At 36.5% G+C, this 15,368-nt stretch overlaps 4 protein-coding genes and 1 non-coding gene across 6 annotated transcripts; 4 read left to right on the forward strand and 1 right to left on the reverse strand.

The window, feature by feature from the left end:
- The first annotated feature begins 809 nt into the window (after positions 1-809).
- Positions 810-5,181, forward strand: LOC103837524 (root phototropism protein 3). Of its 2 annotated transcripts, none has more exons than XM_009113881.3 (6): positions 810-1,435; positions 1,536-1,605; positions 1,735-2,364; positions 2,920-3,720; positions 4,349-4,634; positions 4,712-4,972. In XM_009113881.3, exons 1-6 carry the CDS (start codon positions 1,308-1,310, stop codon positions 4,729-4,731), a joined length of 1,935 nt encoding a protein of 644 aa, XP_009112129.1. In that variant the 5' UTR covers positions 810-1,307; the 3' UTR covers positions 4,732-4,972. The 2 variants fall into 2 exon arrangements, with proteins under 2 accessions (XP_009112129.1, XP_009112128.1); XM_009113880.3 differs by having other exon boundaries at positions 828-1,435; positions 4,349-4,630; positions 4,712-5,181.
- Positions 5,182-9,526: 4,345 nt separating this feature from the next.
- Positions 9,527-9,598, forward strand: TRNAK-UUU. Its single transcript has one exon. It is a non-coding gene; the product is annotated as a tRNA-Lys (tRNA).
- A 106-nt stretch (positions 9,599-9,704) lies between these two features.
- Positions 9,705-10,987, reverse strand: LOC103837527 (peptidyl-prolyl cis-trans isomerase FKBP12). Its single transcript, XM_009113884.3, has 5 exons — positions 10,830-10,987; positions 10,501-10,534; positions 10,397-10,458; positions 10,250-10,302; positions 9,705-10,043 (listed from the first exon to the last, which is right to left on the reverse strand). The coding sequence occupies exons 1-5, from the start codon at positions 10,915-10,917 to the stop codon at positions 9,942-9,944; spliced, it is 339 nt and encodes a 112-aa protein (XP_009112132.1). The 5' UTR covers positions 10,918-10,987; the 3' UTR covers positions 9,705-9,941.
- Positions 10,988-11,333: 346 nt separating this feature from the next.
- LOC103837528 (beta-ureidopropionase) lies at positions 11,334-13,604 on the forward strand. The gene is made up of 6 exons (XM_009113885.3): positions 11,334-11,624; positions 11,835-11,942; positions 12,032-12,220; positions 12,290-12,517; positions 12,594-12,818; positions 13,055-13,604. The coding sequence occupies exons 1-6, from the start codon at positions 11,514-11,516 to the stop codon at positions 13,418-13,420; spliced, it is 1,227 nt and encodes a 408-aa protein (XP_009112133.1). The 5' UTR covers positions 11,334-11,513; the 3' UTR covers positions 13,421-13,604.
- Positions 13,605-13,934: 330 nt separating this feature from the next.
- Positions 13,935-15,296, forward strand: LOC103837529 (uncharacterized protein C6C3.02c). The gene is made up of 5 exons (XM_009113886.3): positions 13,935-14,118; positions 14,401-14,457; positions 14,533-14,619; positions 14,723-14,892; positions 15,029-15,296. Exons 1-5 carry the CDS (start codon positions 14,097-14,099, stop codon positions 15,125-15,127), a joined length of 435 nt encoding a protein of 144 aa, XP_009112134.1. The 5' UTR covers positions 13,935-14,096; the 3' UTR covers positions 15,128-15,296.
- The last annotated feature ends 72 nt before the right edge of the window (positions 15,297-15,368 follow it).

The raw sequence follows: 15,368 nt of genomic DNA on the forward strand, positions 1-15,368 counted from the left end.
TCAACCTAATCTATAAATTCGTTAGTGATAGTCAAGATTAATGTTATTCACAACCTATTGCCATAAAGATTTTAAGAATAGGAAATAAAACCATAGCTGCGATCATAACAATTTGATTGAAACTTGTTACGCAAAAGAAAAAAAAAATTGATTGATACACTCATCCATCTATCTGTGTGTGTATATAATGCAATAGCTGACATTCTTGTGGACCACTTCCTTCTTTCTCTATCTCCATTTATGTATGAACGAACATCCTTTGTTTTTAATGGTCTCTTTTAATTTTCCTCCAACTTCTTGCTTCCATTTGACTTGTCATTAACCAACTACCATTAAAGTAATATCCAAATTCATACGTTCTCAAGGATTTATTCAATACATTTGAGTATGATCTAGTTACGATGATGCATCATTTTCTCTAGTAAGTAATCACTTTCAAACTATCAAATCAAAGTATTGCTGGAACATTTAAGATTAAAGAATGAAAGAGGAATAGCTTGAAAGAAAGCAAGAGAAAATATTAAGGAAATGTACTATATGAAAGCCTCAAAGAAAAAAAAAATGCCTCAAAGAAGAAACATGAGCAGAGAAAGAAAGAAATAATTAAATGCCATTGTACATAGAGATGGCAAAGAAGAAGGAACAAGGCTTTGTCATAGTTTAATGACACTCACTCTCCAACTTGTCCCCTTCCGTTTTTAGCATTTTCATATATATATATATATATATATATATATATATATATATATATATATATATATATATATATATATATATATATATATATATATTTTTTATCAACTTCATATATATTTTTTATAAAACCAAATCATATATTTTGTTTTCTCCTCTGAACCAACTCATATCTTCACTGAAAAACATGTAGCATCTGTCAGGAACTCAATAATTCTAAATGTAAAATCTAAAAAGATAGGATGCACTGCTCATTTACAAGATTACAACACAAAAGTAGAAAGAGTTAAAATAAATAATATATGATAACTGAGAAGCAGAGTGTTTTAAGCCCATTACTTCACAGGCTGTAGATATATATGTATGAGTGACTTTGGTTTTAAATTCTCTCTGAGAAAATAGACAATACAGAGAAAGCTTCCAAATCTCATAGCATCCCATGTGGGGGATACTATCTCCTTTCTCTTTCATCTTTATAATCAAATACTAATCAATCTCTCTTTTCTCTGAGCTGTTTGTTTCAAATCACTCTTCTCCTCTCTCTCTCTCTCTCTCTCTCTCTCTCTAGTATCTTCTCTTGGTCATTTCTTGCTTCCATCACAAAGAGTTTGTGAATGATGTGGGAATCTGAGAGTGACTCCGGGGTTGTAGGAGGAGGAAGAGAGTATGGTAATGAAGTTTTGAGTTCTAACAAACATGGCAGCGTCAGGACTGATGGGTTTGAGCTTAGAGGCCAATCTTGGTAACATCCTCAACCTTTAAAACACTATACACTCTCCTAAACAGCATCTTTCCTTGTAAAGGAAGTTAGGGTTCATTAATAAAACCTTTGTTTTGGTTAGGTTTGTTGCTACAGACATCTCCAGTGATCTTCTGGTTAAAATCTGCGACATGAACTTTCACCTACACAAGGTAATCAAGTTCTTGACTCAATATTATTACTCTAAAGTCAATATTATTATTTTAAAAAATATTATTACACTTAAAAGTTTTATGGATTTAACATGTTTTTTCTAACATTTTTTTGTTTATTTTCTTCAGTATCCTTTGCTGTCACGTAGCGGGAAGATGAATAGACTGATCTACGAGTCACCACGCGAACCTGACCCGACCATACTCATTCTCGATGACTTACCTGGAGGACCAGAAGCGTTTGAGCTAGCATCCAAATTCTGCTACGGAGTTCCCGTGGATCTCACGGCAACTAACATATCAGGTCTACGTTGCGCAGCTGAGTATCTCGAGATGACAGAAGATCTTGAAGAAGGGAATCTTATCTTCAAGACAGAAGCGTTTCTCAGCTACGTGGTCTTGTCTTCATGGAGAGACTCAATCTTGGTTCTAAAGAGCTGTGAGAAGCTCTCACCATGGGCTGAGAATCTTCAGATTGTGAGGAGGTGTAGTGAATCTATCGCTTGGAAGGCTTGTAGTAATCCTAAAGGGATTAGATGGCCTTACACAGGGAAGTCACCATCTCTATCTTCATCTCCAAAGACCACTAATAACTTCGCGAGTTCTAGTCCTAAATGGAACGAGACAAAGGATTCAAGTTTATATTGTAGCCCGAGTAGGAACAATAATAACAACCAGCATGTTCCTCCGGACTGGTGGTTTGAAGATGTTTCTATCTTGAGGATAGATCACTTCGTTCGTGTAATAACTGCAATCAAGGTACATAGATACTTCTCTTTCTAGAATGTTCACAAACACTTTGGTGTGCATATCTAAATCCTCCAACTAGGCATTCGGGTTCGGGTTGGGCCGGTTTATTCGAGTTGGAGTGTGTAGAACCTGTTTAGGAACCAAACATATTTTTATTAGACTGGTTCGGTTAATGTCGGGTTCAGGTCGGATTTTTAACTTTTTATAAAACCCAAAATATGACTGAACCAGAAATGATTTGGATTTGATTTGGGTTTAAAGCCAAAAAACCTATAAAACGAAAACCCGAGGAAAATCTTGAAAACCAAAATGGATAATACCAATTTATAAATTATATTTTATATATAGTTATACTAAAACTAAACTATTAATATTTTAAATTGTATTTTAGATATTTAGGTACCGTCCTGTTTACGATTCGGTTCCGCTTGGCTTAGGTTTTTCGGGTTTAAAGAAATAAAAACCATTCAAAGTTTTGTTACTTTCGGTCCACTATCTGTTTTTTGGTTCGGTTTCGGTTCAGTTTCAAATAATATGACTACAAAACTCTAATGATTGAAACAGGTGAAAGGTATGCGATTTGAACTTCTCGGAGCTGCAATAATGCACTACGCCGGCAAATGGCTTCCGGGTGTGATCAAAGAAGGAGCTCCAGCACCGTCCACCATCGTCGGAGGAGGAGACGAAATGAGCGTGAGCTGCGGAAGCAACAGCAGCGGAGGAAGCTCCGGTCACGACAACTGGAAAGGCGGTCTCCACATGGTCCTCTCCGGAAAGCCTAACGCCCATCAAGACTCCACCACTTACCTTGCTGGACACGTCACCAGCCCTAAAGAGCAGCGAATGATCGTCGAGTCCCTAATCAGTATCATCCCTCCGCAGAAAGACTCCGTCACTTGCACCTTCCTCCTCCGTCTTCTCAGAGCAGCCAGCATGCTTAAAGTAGCTCCGGCGCTGACCACGGAGCTGGAGAAGCGCGTGGGGATGCAGCTCGAGCAAGCGACTCTTCAGGATCTTCTGATCAAAGGAGAGACAATGTACGATGTTGATCTTGTTCAGAGGTTGTTGGAGCATTTTCTTGTTCAGGAGCAGACGGAAGGGTCGAGTCCGAGTAGGATGTCGCCGTCGCGGGGTATGTACGCCGAAGCAGGAGTTCCGAGAGGGAACAGCATCAGTGGTAATAATAGTAATAATAGTCAGAATGCGAAGATGAGAGTGGCGAGGCTTGTGGATGGTTATCTCACTGAAGTTGCTAGAGATAGGAACTTGCCGTTGACTAAGTTTCAGGTTTTGGCTGAGGCGTTGCCGGAATCTGCGAGGACTTGCGATGATGGGCTATACAGAGCAATTGATTCATATCTCAAGGTACGTACATAAAAAGCCTGTTGTTTTGGTTTATTCGGTTAAATCTGCTACGGTAATTCGTTTTTTGGTTAGTCTCAATCTCACAGAAGTAAATAAAAAAGACTGGTTCGGTTATCACTTTGGTTTTTAAAATTCTGCCAAATTTATATTTGACATTTTTCCGTTTCAGTTAAATTCTGGTTTAAATTTGTTAGAATTCGAAAAACCTCGATTAGGTTTTAATTTGGTTCAATTTTTTGGTTAGTTTGGTTTGGGATTTGGAACCAAACTAAGCTACTACCAAACCGATAGTCAATTTTCTTTTGGGTTTATTAGATTTAAATTTCAGTTTAAATTTGTTAAAAACTCAGAAAATCTTGGTTAAATTTCAGTAGGTTCGGTTAGTTTGGTTCGGGATTTGGAACCAAACTAACCTACAACCGAACTAAACTGAATTGATAACCGATTTTTAAAAAGCTTGCCACTCTGAACCCAAACTCATAACCAACTCTGTACTGAAAATCAAAAATTTCGGTTTGGTTCGGATATAACCCAGGGTTAAATATATACATATAGAGCTGAAGTACAGTAGCTTATTTTTACATTTTCATTGATAGTTTGATCGTGTTTGGTTTGGTCTGAACGACAGGCGCATCCAACATTGTCGGAACACGAGAGAAAACGACTATGCAGAGTGATGGACTGTCAAAAGCTATCAATGGACGCGTGCATGCACGCAGCTCAGAACGAGAGGTTACCATTGCGAGTGGTGGTTCAAGTCCTCTTCTCAGAGCAAGTCAAGATCAGTAACGCCTTAGCCAACACGTCACTGAAAGAGTCAACTACGTTAGGTGAAGCCATGGGTACTACTTATCAACCAATGATCCCAAATCGTAAGACACTGATCGAAGCTACACCACAATCTTTTCAGGCAAGTAAGAAGAAGACTCATACACAAACATTCTTCTACTTTTTTTTTGCTAATGAAAGTTTGTGTCGTTTTGAGGAACAGGAAGGGTGGGCTGCGGCTAAGAAGGATATTAACACGTTGAAGTTTGAGATAGAGACGGTGAAGACGAAGTACGTTGAGCTTCAGAATGAGATGGAAGCGATGCAAAGACAGTTTGAGAAGACGGGAAAAGTGAAGACCAGTACTTCGTCTTCTTCGGCTTGGAGTAGCGGTTGGAAGAAGCTAAGTAAGTTCACTAAGATGACTGTACCGGAGAGTCCAGATGTTGTTAGAGGAGAACAAGCTGGTGGTGTTGATCCTCAACCAGCTAGGAAACCAAGACGATGGAGGAACTCAATTTCTTGAGACAACTTTTATGTGTTCTTGATTTGATTCTTTGAGAGAAAGAAAAGCTTTTGTTTGGTCCTAATCTGTGATGCTATGTTCCTAATGTTATATCATTACAAAACCCAATCATTTTGACAATACATGAACAATGAACATGCATTATTCAGACAGACTAATCTGGTGCAGAGGATACGGACCCTAAACCACTTCACACGTGAGGATCTTCAAGCCTTTGTAGGCACCAAATTTACTAGATAGGCAAATTTGATATGTAAAGCAAAAAAAATTTACAAATAACATGAATAAAAATATAATAATATAATACCAAAGTTGAAAAAGAACTAGGTTGAAGCAGAGTCGAGATTAGATCTCTTTCCTTAATCCTTTAAACGCCCGTAGTGTGCCGGTTTGATACGTTTAAGAATCCCAGGATACAACTGCCTATATCTTTAGTCTCACAGCACTTGAGAACCAAAGCCTGTCGAACCTATTTCTATGTTATACTCTCAGACACAAAACAAAAGAAGTAGGAGAAAGTGGTTTTGTTTGTATTGGATGTATATCTTGAGAATAAGAAGAGCATGACCTTTATATAGAATATAAAGTCTAACGTGTGCTACTGCGAGCACTAAATGGAGATGGTGGTTTTTGATTCCTTCATAATGACTATTAAGAGGTGATTGATTTTCATATGTTACGAAAATAAATTCACAAAATCAACTTGACATTGGTCAAAGATTTAGTCAAGTAGTAATGAAGAGCCTTGGTCAAAAACGTGAGAATCATTCTCTACACCAAGAGATAATATGCTTGTATTATTTATTTAAATAATTAGCAAATGAATTTGGGCTAACAAGATTAATCTTATTTGATTAATTCCAAAACTTGATCCAGCCCAAATATCTCTTTTTATAATACACCAAAGTGTCTATAAAGTTTTTTTATAACTTTGTTATAACTTCTCCATTTTAAACACAAGAGGTTTCTTACCTCACAATTCTAATATAGATATTTTACAAATAATCTATTTTAGACTTTCATTTCTCATTCAAACGAACTTCGTTTTTGATATATGATTACACTATACCATAGTGCTCATAACAATGAATCCTACGATTCCACAATCCGGTCATTTCGACAATCAAATTGCTCGAAAAATTTACCGGAATATTGGCCATAGCCATTTGTCCAAAAAACAGTTCCAACAATCCCCCACATGAATAGAAATGACTCTAGACACTAGACGACTCGATAGACTTGACAGACTTGACTACCTAGACAAGACTCGACAAGACTCAAAAAGACTCGATAAAAACAACTTTTGAGAGTATAAACAAAAAATCCACTGCATGATGAGTTGGTAGCAATTTTTCAGCCTTGAACCAGTCATTGTTAATAACTATCGGATTTACTCGGCCAGGAGGTGGCCATGATGTCTTGAACCTCCCGGGCTTTGGTGTAAACCTAGACAATAGCCAAAACACAGCTTCATTTTTTCATAGATTAGGTTCTCTATTGTGTTCATTTTGGCCGTGAACAGTCTTGGTTAATCATGAGTGAACTTGGAGAATATAGCCTTTCCTTCATTCTCCTATAAATCGCCCCATTTCACACTCACAAGGTGATTTGCCATTAACTTTGTTTAGAGGAGTATCATGTACTACTCCATTCATATCTCAAAGCTATGGACACAAATCATTAAAAGCTAATGCTTATCCTGTATTCTTTACATGTAGCACTGTTTAATCATCATAGGAACTGGGTATAGACCGAAGTCTTACAGTGCTTTGGACAGACTTAGTTTCACTTAGTTGTCTCCTTGAACCTATTTCTTGGGATCTCCAGTCAGTTAGGTAGAGTTACCGCGAAACCTCATCTTAATTCACAGGCGACCCATTCCTTTTGATGATATAACAATTTGATCTCATGACACACCTTTAATTAAAGGATCCTAGGTTGTCACCATAGTGAACATAATCTCTTGAGATTAGTGGAGATCAATTGTCTAATGATTTTTGTCATCTTTTATTCAAGATACAATTAACCATTATACACAAAACTCAGTGTATGACACTAGCTTGTTTTTTTTTTTTTAATAAAAAAATTATATTGTGATAAGTGATAACTATCACTAAATTCATATGACCTCTTGCCAACGACTTTATATGGTAAGCAAAGCTTCCCCCACATTTCTTGAGATAGCTCAAAACATGCATAATTACATTTAACATCTCTTAAGAGTTTAGAAAATTAATCTACAACTCCTTTAGATTTAAATGAATTAAAAGCAATTTCAAAAATTATTACAATTTTCTTGAAAAAATGTGTTTCATTCTTAGAAATTCACATTTTACATACAACTATTTTCATAGTTCTTTCAAGTTGATTTATAAATCTAACTTGTATGTTTTGGATCTTTTCCAAACACATATTTTGCTTTTTTAACAAATATACACAATATATTATTTGTGTCATCAAAACCACCATTATATATGATTATTTTCAACCATATTGACTTTATAAACTACAATACACGTGTCAGTTTCAATCATATTGGTCTGAAAATTATCATTGTTTTTGCATGGTCAATCTTCTTGTAACTTGCATTTAAGCATTGATGAAATATAAATGTTTATGACCAATATCAACAAACATTTTATTTCCTATGGCAAATGATTTATATGTGGCAGACATCTCCCAAACTTAATTTGGGGCGTCGACTCACTAAATCCATTTCCATATATATATCATTCGATCTCTTAAAAATCGAGATTTTATTAATCACTTTGGTTTAGCTATATTGTCATATGGGTTTGTTCACTAGAAACCAAACCCAGATTAATATACTACTCAATACCAAACATATGACTAATAAAGTTTAAACAACAACTCCACAATAAGTAATCCAGAAAAACGTTTTATTCCACATATTGTTTTACTAATTAAATATCAATAGTTAAAACATATCTTTGACCAAAAGCAATAAACCTTTTTCCTTTGCAATTTGTAACGGTTGGATATAAAATCTACATCAGTTTTTTTTTTTCTCTTTTTCTTTTTAAAAAACATATTGAAAATGATAAAAAACTGACATAATTTTTTTTAAATCATCAAATTTTGCAATTTAATATAATCAATAATCAAACACCACAACCTGCAATTTATCTTCCCGTTCGATTGCTAGAACCCACGATCAGCACCTGTTGACTAGTTTCATAAAACTTAAACCAGTGTTACTATCATTAGTGCTGAAAACAAGATCGATCACTGCTATTGACTGAACAGGAATAAAACTAATAACCAATAAATCATGCAAATCACAACCGAAACACGTAAGTGCAGGAGAATTATTTTAAATAATTCAACCGATCCTGCAAAAAATAATGTTAGCTCAAGAACACAAGCTTTACACAATCTCAAAAGCTGGTTGAAGAAAACACAAATCCAGATTTTGTTTCGAGACCGTCGATTAACCTGTTCTTAAAAAAAAACAATAACTTTTAACAAATATCAGTATTGTTAGTGCAAAAGCATAAACAATATTTAAAGATTTAAGAGTGTAGGAACCTTATTTTACTACCATAGGACAACTGATATTTGTAAAGAATAATAAGAACATAAACTAAAATTTCAATACCAAAATATAAAAATAAAGAAGAATTGCAGAGTCGAGATAGTTAATCTCTTTCCTTAAATCTTTAAACGCCCCGTAGTGTGACGGTTTTATGGCGCTCAGATTCCCAAGATACAACTGCAGCATTGTTTCTGTTTACCATCACCGAAAAACAGAATCTATCGAACCTATTTCTGTGATGTACTCTCAGACTCAAAAGAATAAAAAATACTAGCATAACTATTCTGAGTGGGAGAAATGTTCTTGATTGTATGAATGTGTGTATTTTCTAAATGGCTCACAAGCCTTTATATAGAAATATAATGAGAAGCACAAGTTTCATTTTTCAACACAAAAATGAAACCTCCATAGTGCACTAATGGAGTTTTTAATTCTTGTCATTATTATGTGAATTTATTCCACATTTTGACCAAGAAATTAAAGAATAAAATTATTATTGTTTTGACCAATTCAAACAAAATAATATACTTTAAAATGGATTTCTTTTTTATATTTTATCAATATAAAAGATCAACATATATTTGGTTTATAAGATTAAGTCAATGAACATGAAGTCCAACTAACAAATCAAAAAACCCAAATCCAAGTTCAAATATCCAATGTGTGTATTTGCTTCTTTATACAAGTTTTTCAAATCACACACATTAGACCTCCATTTCTCATTCAAATAAAACTTCTTTTTTTTTTGACATATGAATACATTATTCATAATGTTCAAAAAATAGTTCCAACAGCCTTATCTGTCAGTAGATATCTTGTTCTCCATGTTGTCCTCTTTACAAACAAAATGTGGTGACTTGTGAGTTGCGACTGGTGGAGGTTTTTGTTTTGCAGCAGCTCTTAATCTCTGTAGAGATTAATTGGTGTTTTTAAAAAGAGTTAAATTAGTATAACAAGCCGTCTTAGCTCAGTGGTAGAGCGCGTGACTTTTAATCCCGTGGCCGTGGGTTCGATCCCCACAGACGGCGTTCCATACATTTATTTTGCTGTAAAAGTAGCTTTCTTTTTCTTTACCAACGACCCAACAGCAAAGAGAACTCATATAATAACAGCAAGAAAACAAACATACATTCGGGTTGAAACAAGAGACGGGTCTATTATTTATGATAAAAAAGTTGTGGATAGAGTTTTAGAAGAACACTGAGAAGTGTGACAATCACAAAGTTTTGTTTCAACGAAATCACAGAAGCAAGATAAAAGGCTAAAAGCTTAAAAACTTAGCATTAAAGTTTTGCTGTGCTTTTTTTTATAGATCAATAACATTCCCACTGGTTTTTTTCTTCTTTTGAGCTAGAGAGATCATCATCATCATCACTTCACGCTGAGTACTTCGATTTCAAAGTCAAGAACCGAGTTAGGTTGGATTCCCCATGCTGGAAACCCACCAGCACCATATGCGTAATCCGGTGAGCACTGACAGAAACAGAGAAGCATGGAAAATTAAATATGTTAAAAAACCCACACACGAATGGTTTCTCTACCCATAACAAGCTCTAGACAGCTGTCAATAGAGACAAGACTATGGTATCAAAGAGAGACAAGAAAACTTTAAAAGGAATACGAAAGATGTAAAGAATCAAATCTGTTTTGCATGATGAGGGGAGCAGAGTCTAACGTACCCGCAAGCGAGCAACCTCTCCAATTTGCATTCCCATAACGCCTTCATCCCATCCTGTAAGCCAAAAACATTTCAAAAATTAATATCAACTCCAAATAGATATGATATGACATGATGAAACCATGCAAGAAACAGAGGAAGAGTTTACCTTTGATGACATCACCTTTACCGATTTGGAAGGAGAAAGGTTCTTGCCCAGCGTCCTTTGTACTATACACCAAATGATTTAAATGACGAGAGGATCCTTTTTACCTCCAGAACTGCTGGGATAGATCACCACCTTTCCCTAACAAACAAAAACAAAAAACATTACGAATAACGTTTCTGAAACAAACCTCACAAAGGATCATTAAACCGTATATAGAGAGAGAGGGTGTTACAATCTCAAACAAGAAGCTGATATTATTATTAGACATCAGGCTTCTCCACTAGATACTTAAAAACGACTACAGTGAGTTAAACAAGAGATTTGTTTAAAAAATCAACAAAATTACAGATTAATTATGATCTATATCAGATTTGTGTAGATCGATTACAAAACCGTTATGTGGAAATTTAAACCATAAGAAGATATATGTTACCGAATCCGGTACAGTGGACGGTGACTGTTTGACCCGGAGTGGGTTTGGGTCCGGTGCCGGGTCTGATGACTTGCTTCTCCACTCCCATCGCTATCTCTCTCTCTCTAGCTCTGTCGCAGCTCGAGATGCTTATGCCTTTTTTACTCTCTTCTTATTTGTAATGTTTTGGGCCTTATAATACTCTACTCTAAAGCCCATTTTGATAAACAATTCGGCCCATTATTTATGACTAATCAGAGATTCAGAATTAAGCACCACACCACACTAGCTATGCTCTATCAGGATGTACCTACCTTTCTTCTCAGACCATTCCGGTTTAAGCAATGCCCTTTAAGACCAAACTATAGAAAACATGCCATCTCCCATTAAAAAAAAGAGTCTAATTATATATTAACAATTAAGTTCATAATTCAAATGGTAACCTCGAAAATGAAGTGGCCATTTGGCTCATCAGCATATGGTGTCGAATTAAATATAATAATAATTGTATTATCAGCACATGTTGGAATCCATTAAATTAAAGATTTAAGAAGCCAAAACTACCAAGAAATGAAGAAAATGAGTTGGCAAATGATTCCTTTACGAACAAATAAATAAACCAATTCTCTAAACCGATCACTGTTCTCATCAAAGCCACCACCATCTTGGTTCCGTGATCGAAACTTTAGAAAAAGTCTTGTAAGGATGAATAAGAGCATCTCAGACAACGGAGAAACGGTTGCCAAGGGATCGATCTGTGGATATGATTCGCTGGATCAACTCTTATCCGCAAATCTGAAGCCTGAGCTCTATCAGGTGAAAACTAGTTTGGATTCTTGGTTTTAAGTTTGCTATGGTCTCATGAAATTTTGCTTCTTACGTTGACTTTTCTGATGTGTGTTACTTACTAAGATCATGGTTCTTTAGTTTTAAAAAAAAAATGTTTAGTTAGTTTACTCTAAACTGAGACTGTAAGAAAAGGGGAAAAAAAAACTAAAACTAGATCGTTAATTGTCTGATATGCAGGAGGTAAGTCGAATACTACTTGGAAGTAACTGTGGCAGACCACTTGAACATATTGTTATACCAGCTTCTGCAAAAGACCTCTCTTCAAAACATGATTTTGATCTCCAGGTTAATACTCATTTTAGTTATACTATACGATCAAATCATTTGAGTAAAAATAGAGTTTTGATTTGATCTTTTGGCAAATTACTTTCTAGGCTTTTAGCTTTTCAGCTGATAAAGAGCAAACGAGAAAGCCACGAGTGGTCAGAGTTGGTCTCATTCAAAACTCCATTGCTCTTCCAACTACTGCTCCATTCTTGGACCAAACAAGAGGAATACACAACAAGTTGAAGCCGATCATCGAAGCAGCAGGTGTTGCTGGTGTTAACATACTCTGCTTACAGGTTTGTTTCCATTTTGCTTTCTTCCACGATAAGCTTTGTAGATTAACTTTGAGATGGTTCTACTTATAGGAAGCTTGGACTATGCCGTTTGCGTTCTGCACAAGGGAGAAGAAATGGTGTGAGTTTGCAGAGCCTGTCGATGGCGAATCGACAAAGTTTCTTCAAGAACTAGCCAAGAAGTATAACATGGTGATTGTGAATCCTATCCTCGAAAGAGATATGGATCACGGTGAAGTACTTTGGAACACTGCTGTGATTATAGGGAACAATGGAAACATCATTGGCAAACATAGGAAGGTTAACTTGCACTACAAGTCTCTTCTTGCTTCTGTGTTTTCTCTTGTGAGCTAACTTGTACTTCTCGGTTTACTAGAACCACATACCGAGGGTGGGAGATTTTAACGAGAGCACGTATTACATGGAAGGAGACACTGGACATCCTGTGTTTGAGACGGTGTTTGGGAAAATTGCAGTTAACATATGTTATGGAAGACACCATCCTCTAAACTGGTTAGCTTTTGGTCTTAATGGTGCTGAGATTGTCTTCAACCCTTCAGCTACTGTTGGTGAACTCAGTGAACCAATGTGGCCTATTGAGGTTTTACTTCTAACTCCCCATTTTTCATACATAGCCGATCCTGAGATTTATGAGGTTCAAAAATAATTAACAAACAAATAGTTTTAACTATTTAAGAGCTAAATGATATATACATATTAATCACTGATATTTTGGGACCATATGCAAATGTTACATCTAGCTATGCTCAGGACCGGTATGTTTTACTTTCTCTATCTATAAACAACATGGTCTGATGTTTCATTTGAAAACCTCAGGCAAGGAATGCTGCAATAGCAAACAGTTACTTTGTGGGGTCCATCAACCGAGTTGGAACCGAAGTGTTCCCCAATGCTTTCACCTCAGGGGATGGGAAACCGCAACACAATGACTTTGGTCATTTCTATGGATCAAGCCATTTCTCTGCACCGGATGCTTCTTGCACACCGTCTTTGTCACGGTACAGAGACGGGTTATTGATCTCGGACATGGATCTCAATCTGTGTCGGCAGTACAAAGACAAATGGGGGTTTAGAATGACTGCGAGATATGAAGTCTATGCAGAACTTTTGGCTAAGTACTTAAAGCCAGACTTCAAGCCTCAAGTTGTCTCTGACCCAATGCTCCACAAGAATTCTTCATAACAACTAGACTTATAGTCATGGTAAATGGAATAAGCTCCGAGAATGTAGGAGCCGTGGTAGTTTGAATGTTTCTATGCTTGTTGAAAGTCCTCTGAACATGTAGGAGGCAGTTGCTTCTGTAATCAGTTAATGTCACTCAAGAAATAAAAACAATGCAGCTTTTAATCTCATCATTTAACTTTTAGTTTCTCTGTTTAAACATATGCGTCGTTTGATTCACACCTGGTCATGCAATTAGTACCTTAACAAAGCCGGTTTGACCGGATTGATCCATTGTAATTAGTGAATCTTTATATGAATAAATGGAGTGAACTGAATTACTAATTTGTTTTTGATTTGACTAATCCTTATAAAGTTATATGCTCAAAAAAAAAATCTTTGTCTGAAATTATTTATTTTCCTCGAGAAATTGAATTAGATGGACCTGCCGCACCTTAAAAGGGAAGAGAATTGATTGGGCCTGTAACGAAACCCAAATTTGAGGTTTCCTAATATAGAAGTTATCAACTTACAACGAATAAGGACCGTACACGTGTAAGCATCTCACCGTGATCTTGACCAGATGTTTTATTAATAACCGCCTCCCGAGTTGGTGCCGGGTATATTCTCTCATCGCGATCTCTATTTCTCTCTCTATCCATTTTTCATTTCGTCGTCTTCTTCCTCATCACAAAAAATGGGTCGCCGTAGCTCAGGAGGTAAGGGCTTCTCCTCTCTCCCCCCCCCGATTGTTAGATCTATTCGATTCTATCACTTTGGATGACGACGAAACTGTTTTGTTTGGGTCTTTGGTTGTTATTTATTTGCGTGAATCACAAATCTAGGGTTTATCGGATGTTTGATTTCGTGTTTATTCTATGAATATACGATTCAGAGGGTGGAATAGGCGTAATTTGGTTCTCAATTTCTAGAAAATTGGAGATGTTTTTTTTTCTTTTTGTAATTTTGTGTTGTGATGGTGATTCGTGTGGGGGTTGCAGGAAGATCTGCACCTCGTCCTCGCCCTGCTGCTGCACGTGCCCCCGCTCCTCAACATGGTATTATCTTATTGCTCTGTGTGTTATGACTATTCAATCCAATCTAATCCGCTGTTGATTTTTGTTTGTTTTCAGTAAACCGTGCACCTCCTCCAGCCCCAGCTCAGGCGACCAGTGGTGGTGGCGGCATGTTCTCAGGCATTGGTTCCACCATAGCTCAGGGTAAATTGAGTCTAATTTGTTCTTTGTCTAGACCAACCTTGTTGGTTTTAAAAACGTCTCTCTTAACCTCTTTGTTTGTGTTTTTTTTTGGAACTTTCGGTAGGTATGGCTTTTGGAACCGGAAGTGCCGTTGCACATAGGGCTGTTGATTCCGTCATGGGCCCACGTACCATTCAGCATGAAACTGTTGAGGCTGCCTCTGCATCTGCCGCTCCTGTCGGAAGCAGCATGTTCTCGAGCTCCTGTGACATTCATGCTAAGGCTTTCCAAGATGTAGGTTTTTAATTTCTCTCTCTTTTGTTCTGCTATTTGTCGAGATTCTAAATGAATGAGAACGGAACTTTTTGATTGAATTCATTCAAAGGTGTATGACGCTGATATTTTTGTTTTTGTTATTGGGTGGGTGCAGTGCATCAGCAGCTATGGAAGCGACATTAGCAAGTGTCAGTTCTACATGGACATGTTGTCTGAGTGCAAGAAGAACTCCGGTTCCACTATTGGTGCCTGAATCAAGCTTGTTTCATTTCTTATTTTGCGTTGTCTAAACATTATGCAGCTGTTATATGCTGAGGGTCTGGATATCAAATAAACAACAGTTCAGATACTGCATGTTTCAAGTGTTTGTTGGTACTTAATTTCTTATTTTTAAAATAAACTTTGGAGTGTTGGTTACTTTAGTTGCTTAAAGTTGTTAGTATGTTACATTCTTCCAACACACCAAGTCACCAATGATACATAAGTTCATCTAA

The sequence above is a fragment of the Brassica rapa genome, chromosome A09 (assembly GCF_000309985.2).
Source record: "Brassica rapa cultivar Chiifu-401-42 chromosome A09, CAAS_Brap_v3.01, whole genome shotgun sequence".
NCBI classification, from domain to species: domain Eukaryota; kingdom Viridiplantae; phylum Streptophyta; class Magnoliopsida; order Brassicales; family Brassicaceae; genus Brassica; species Brassica rapa.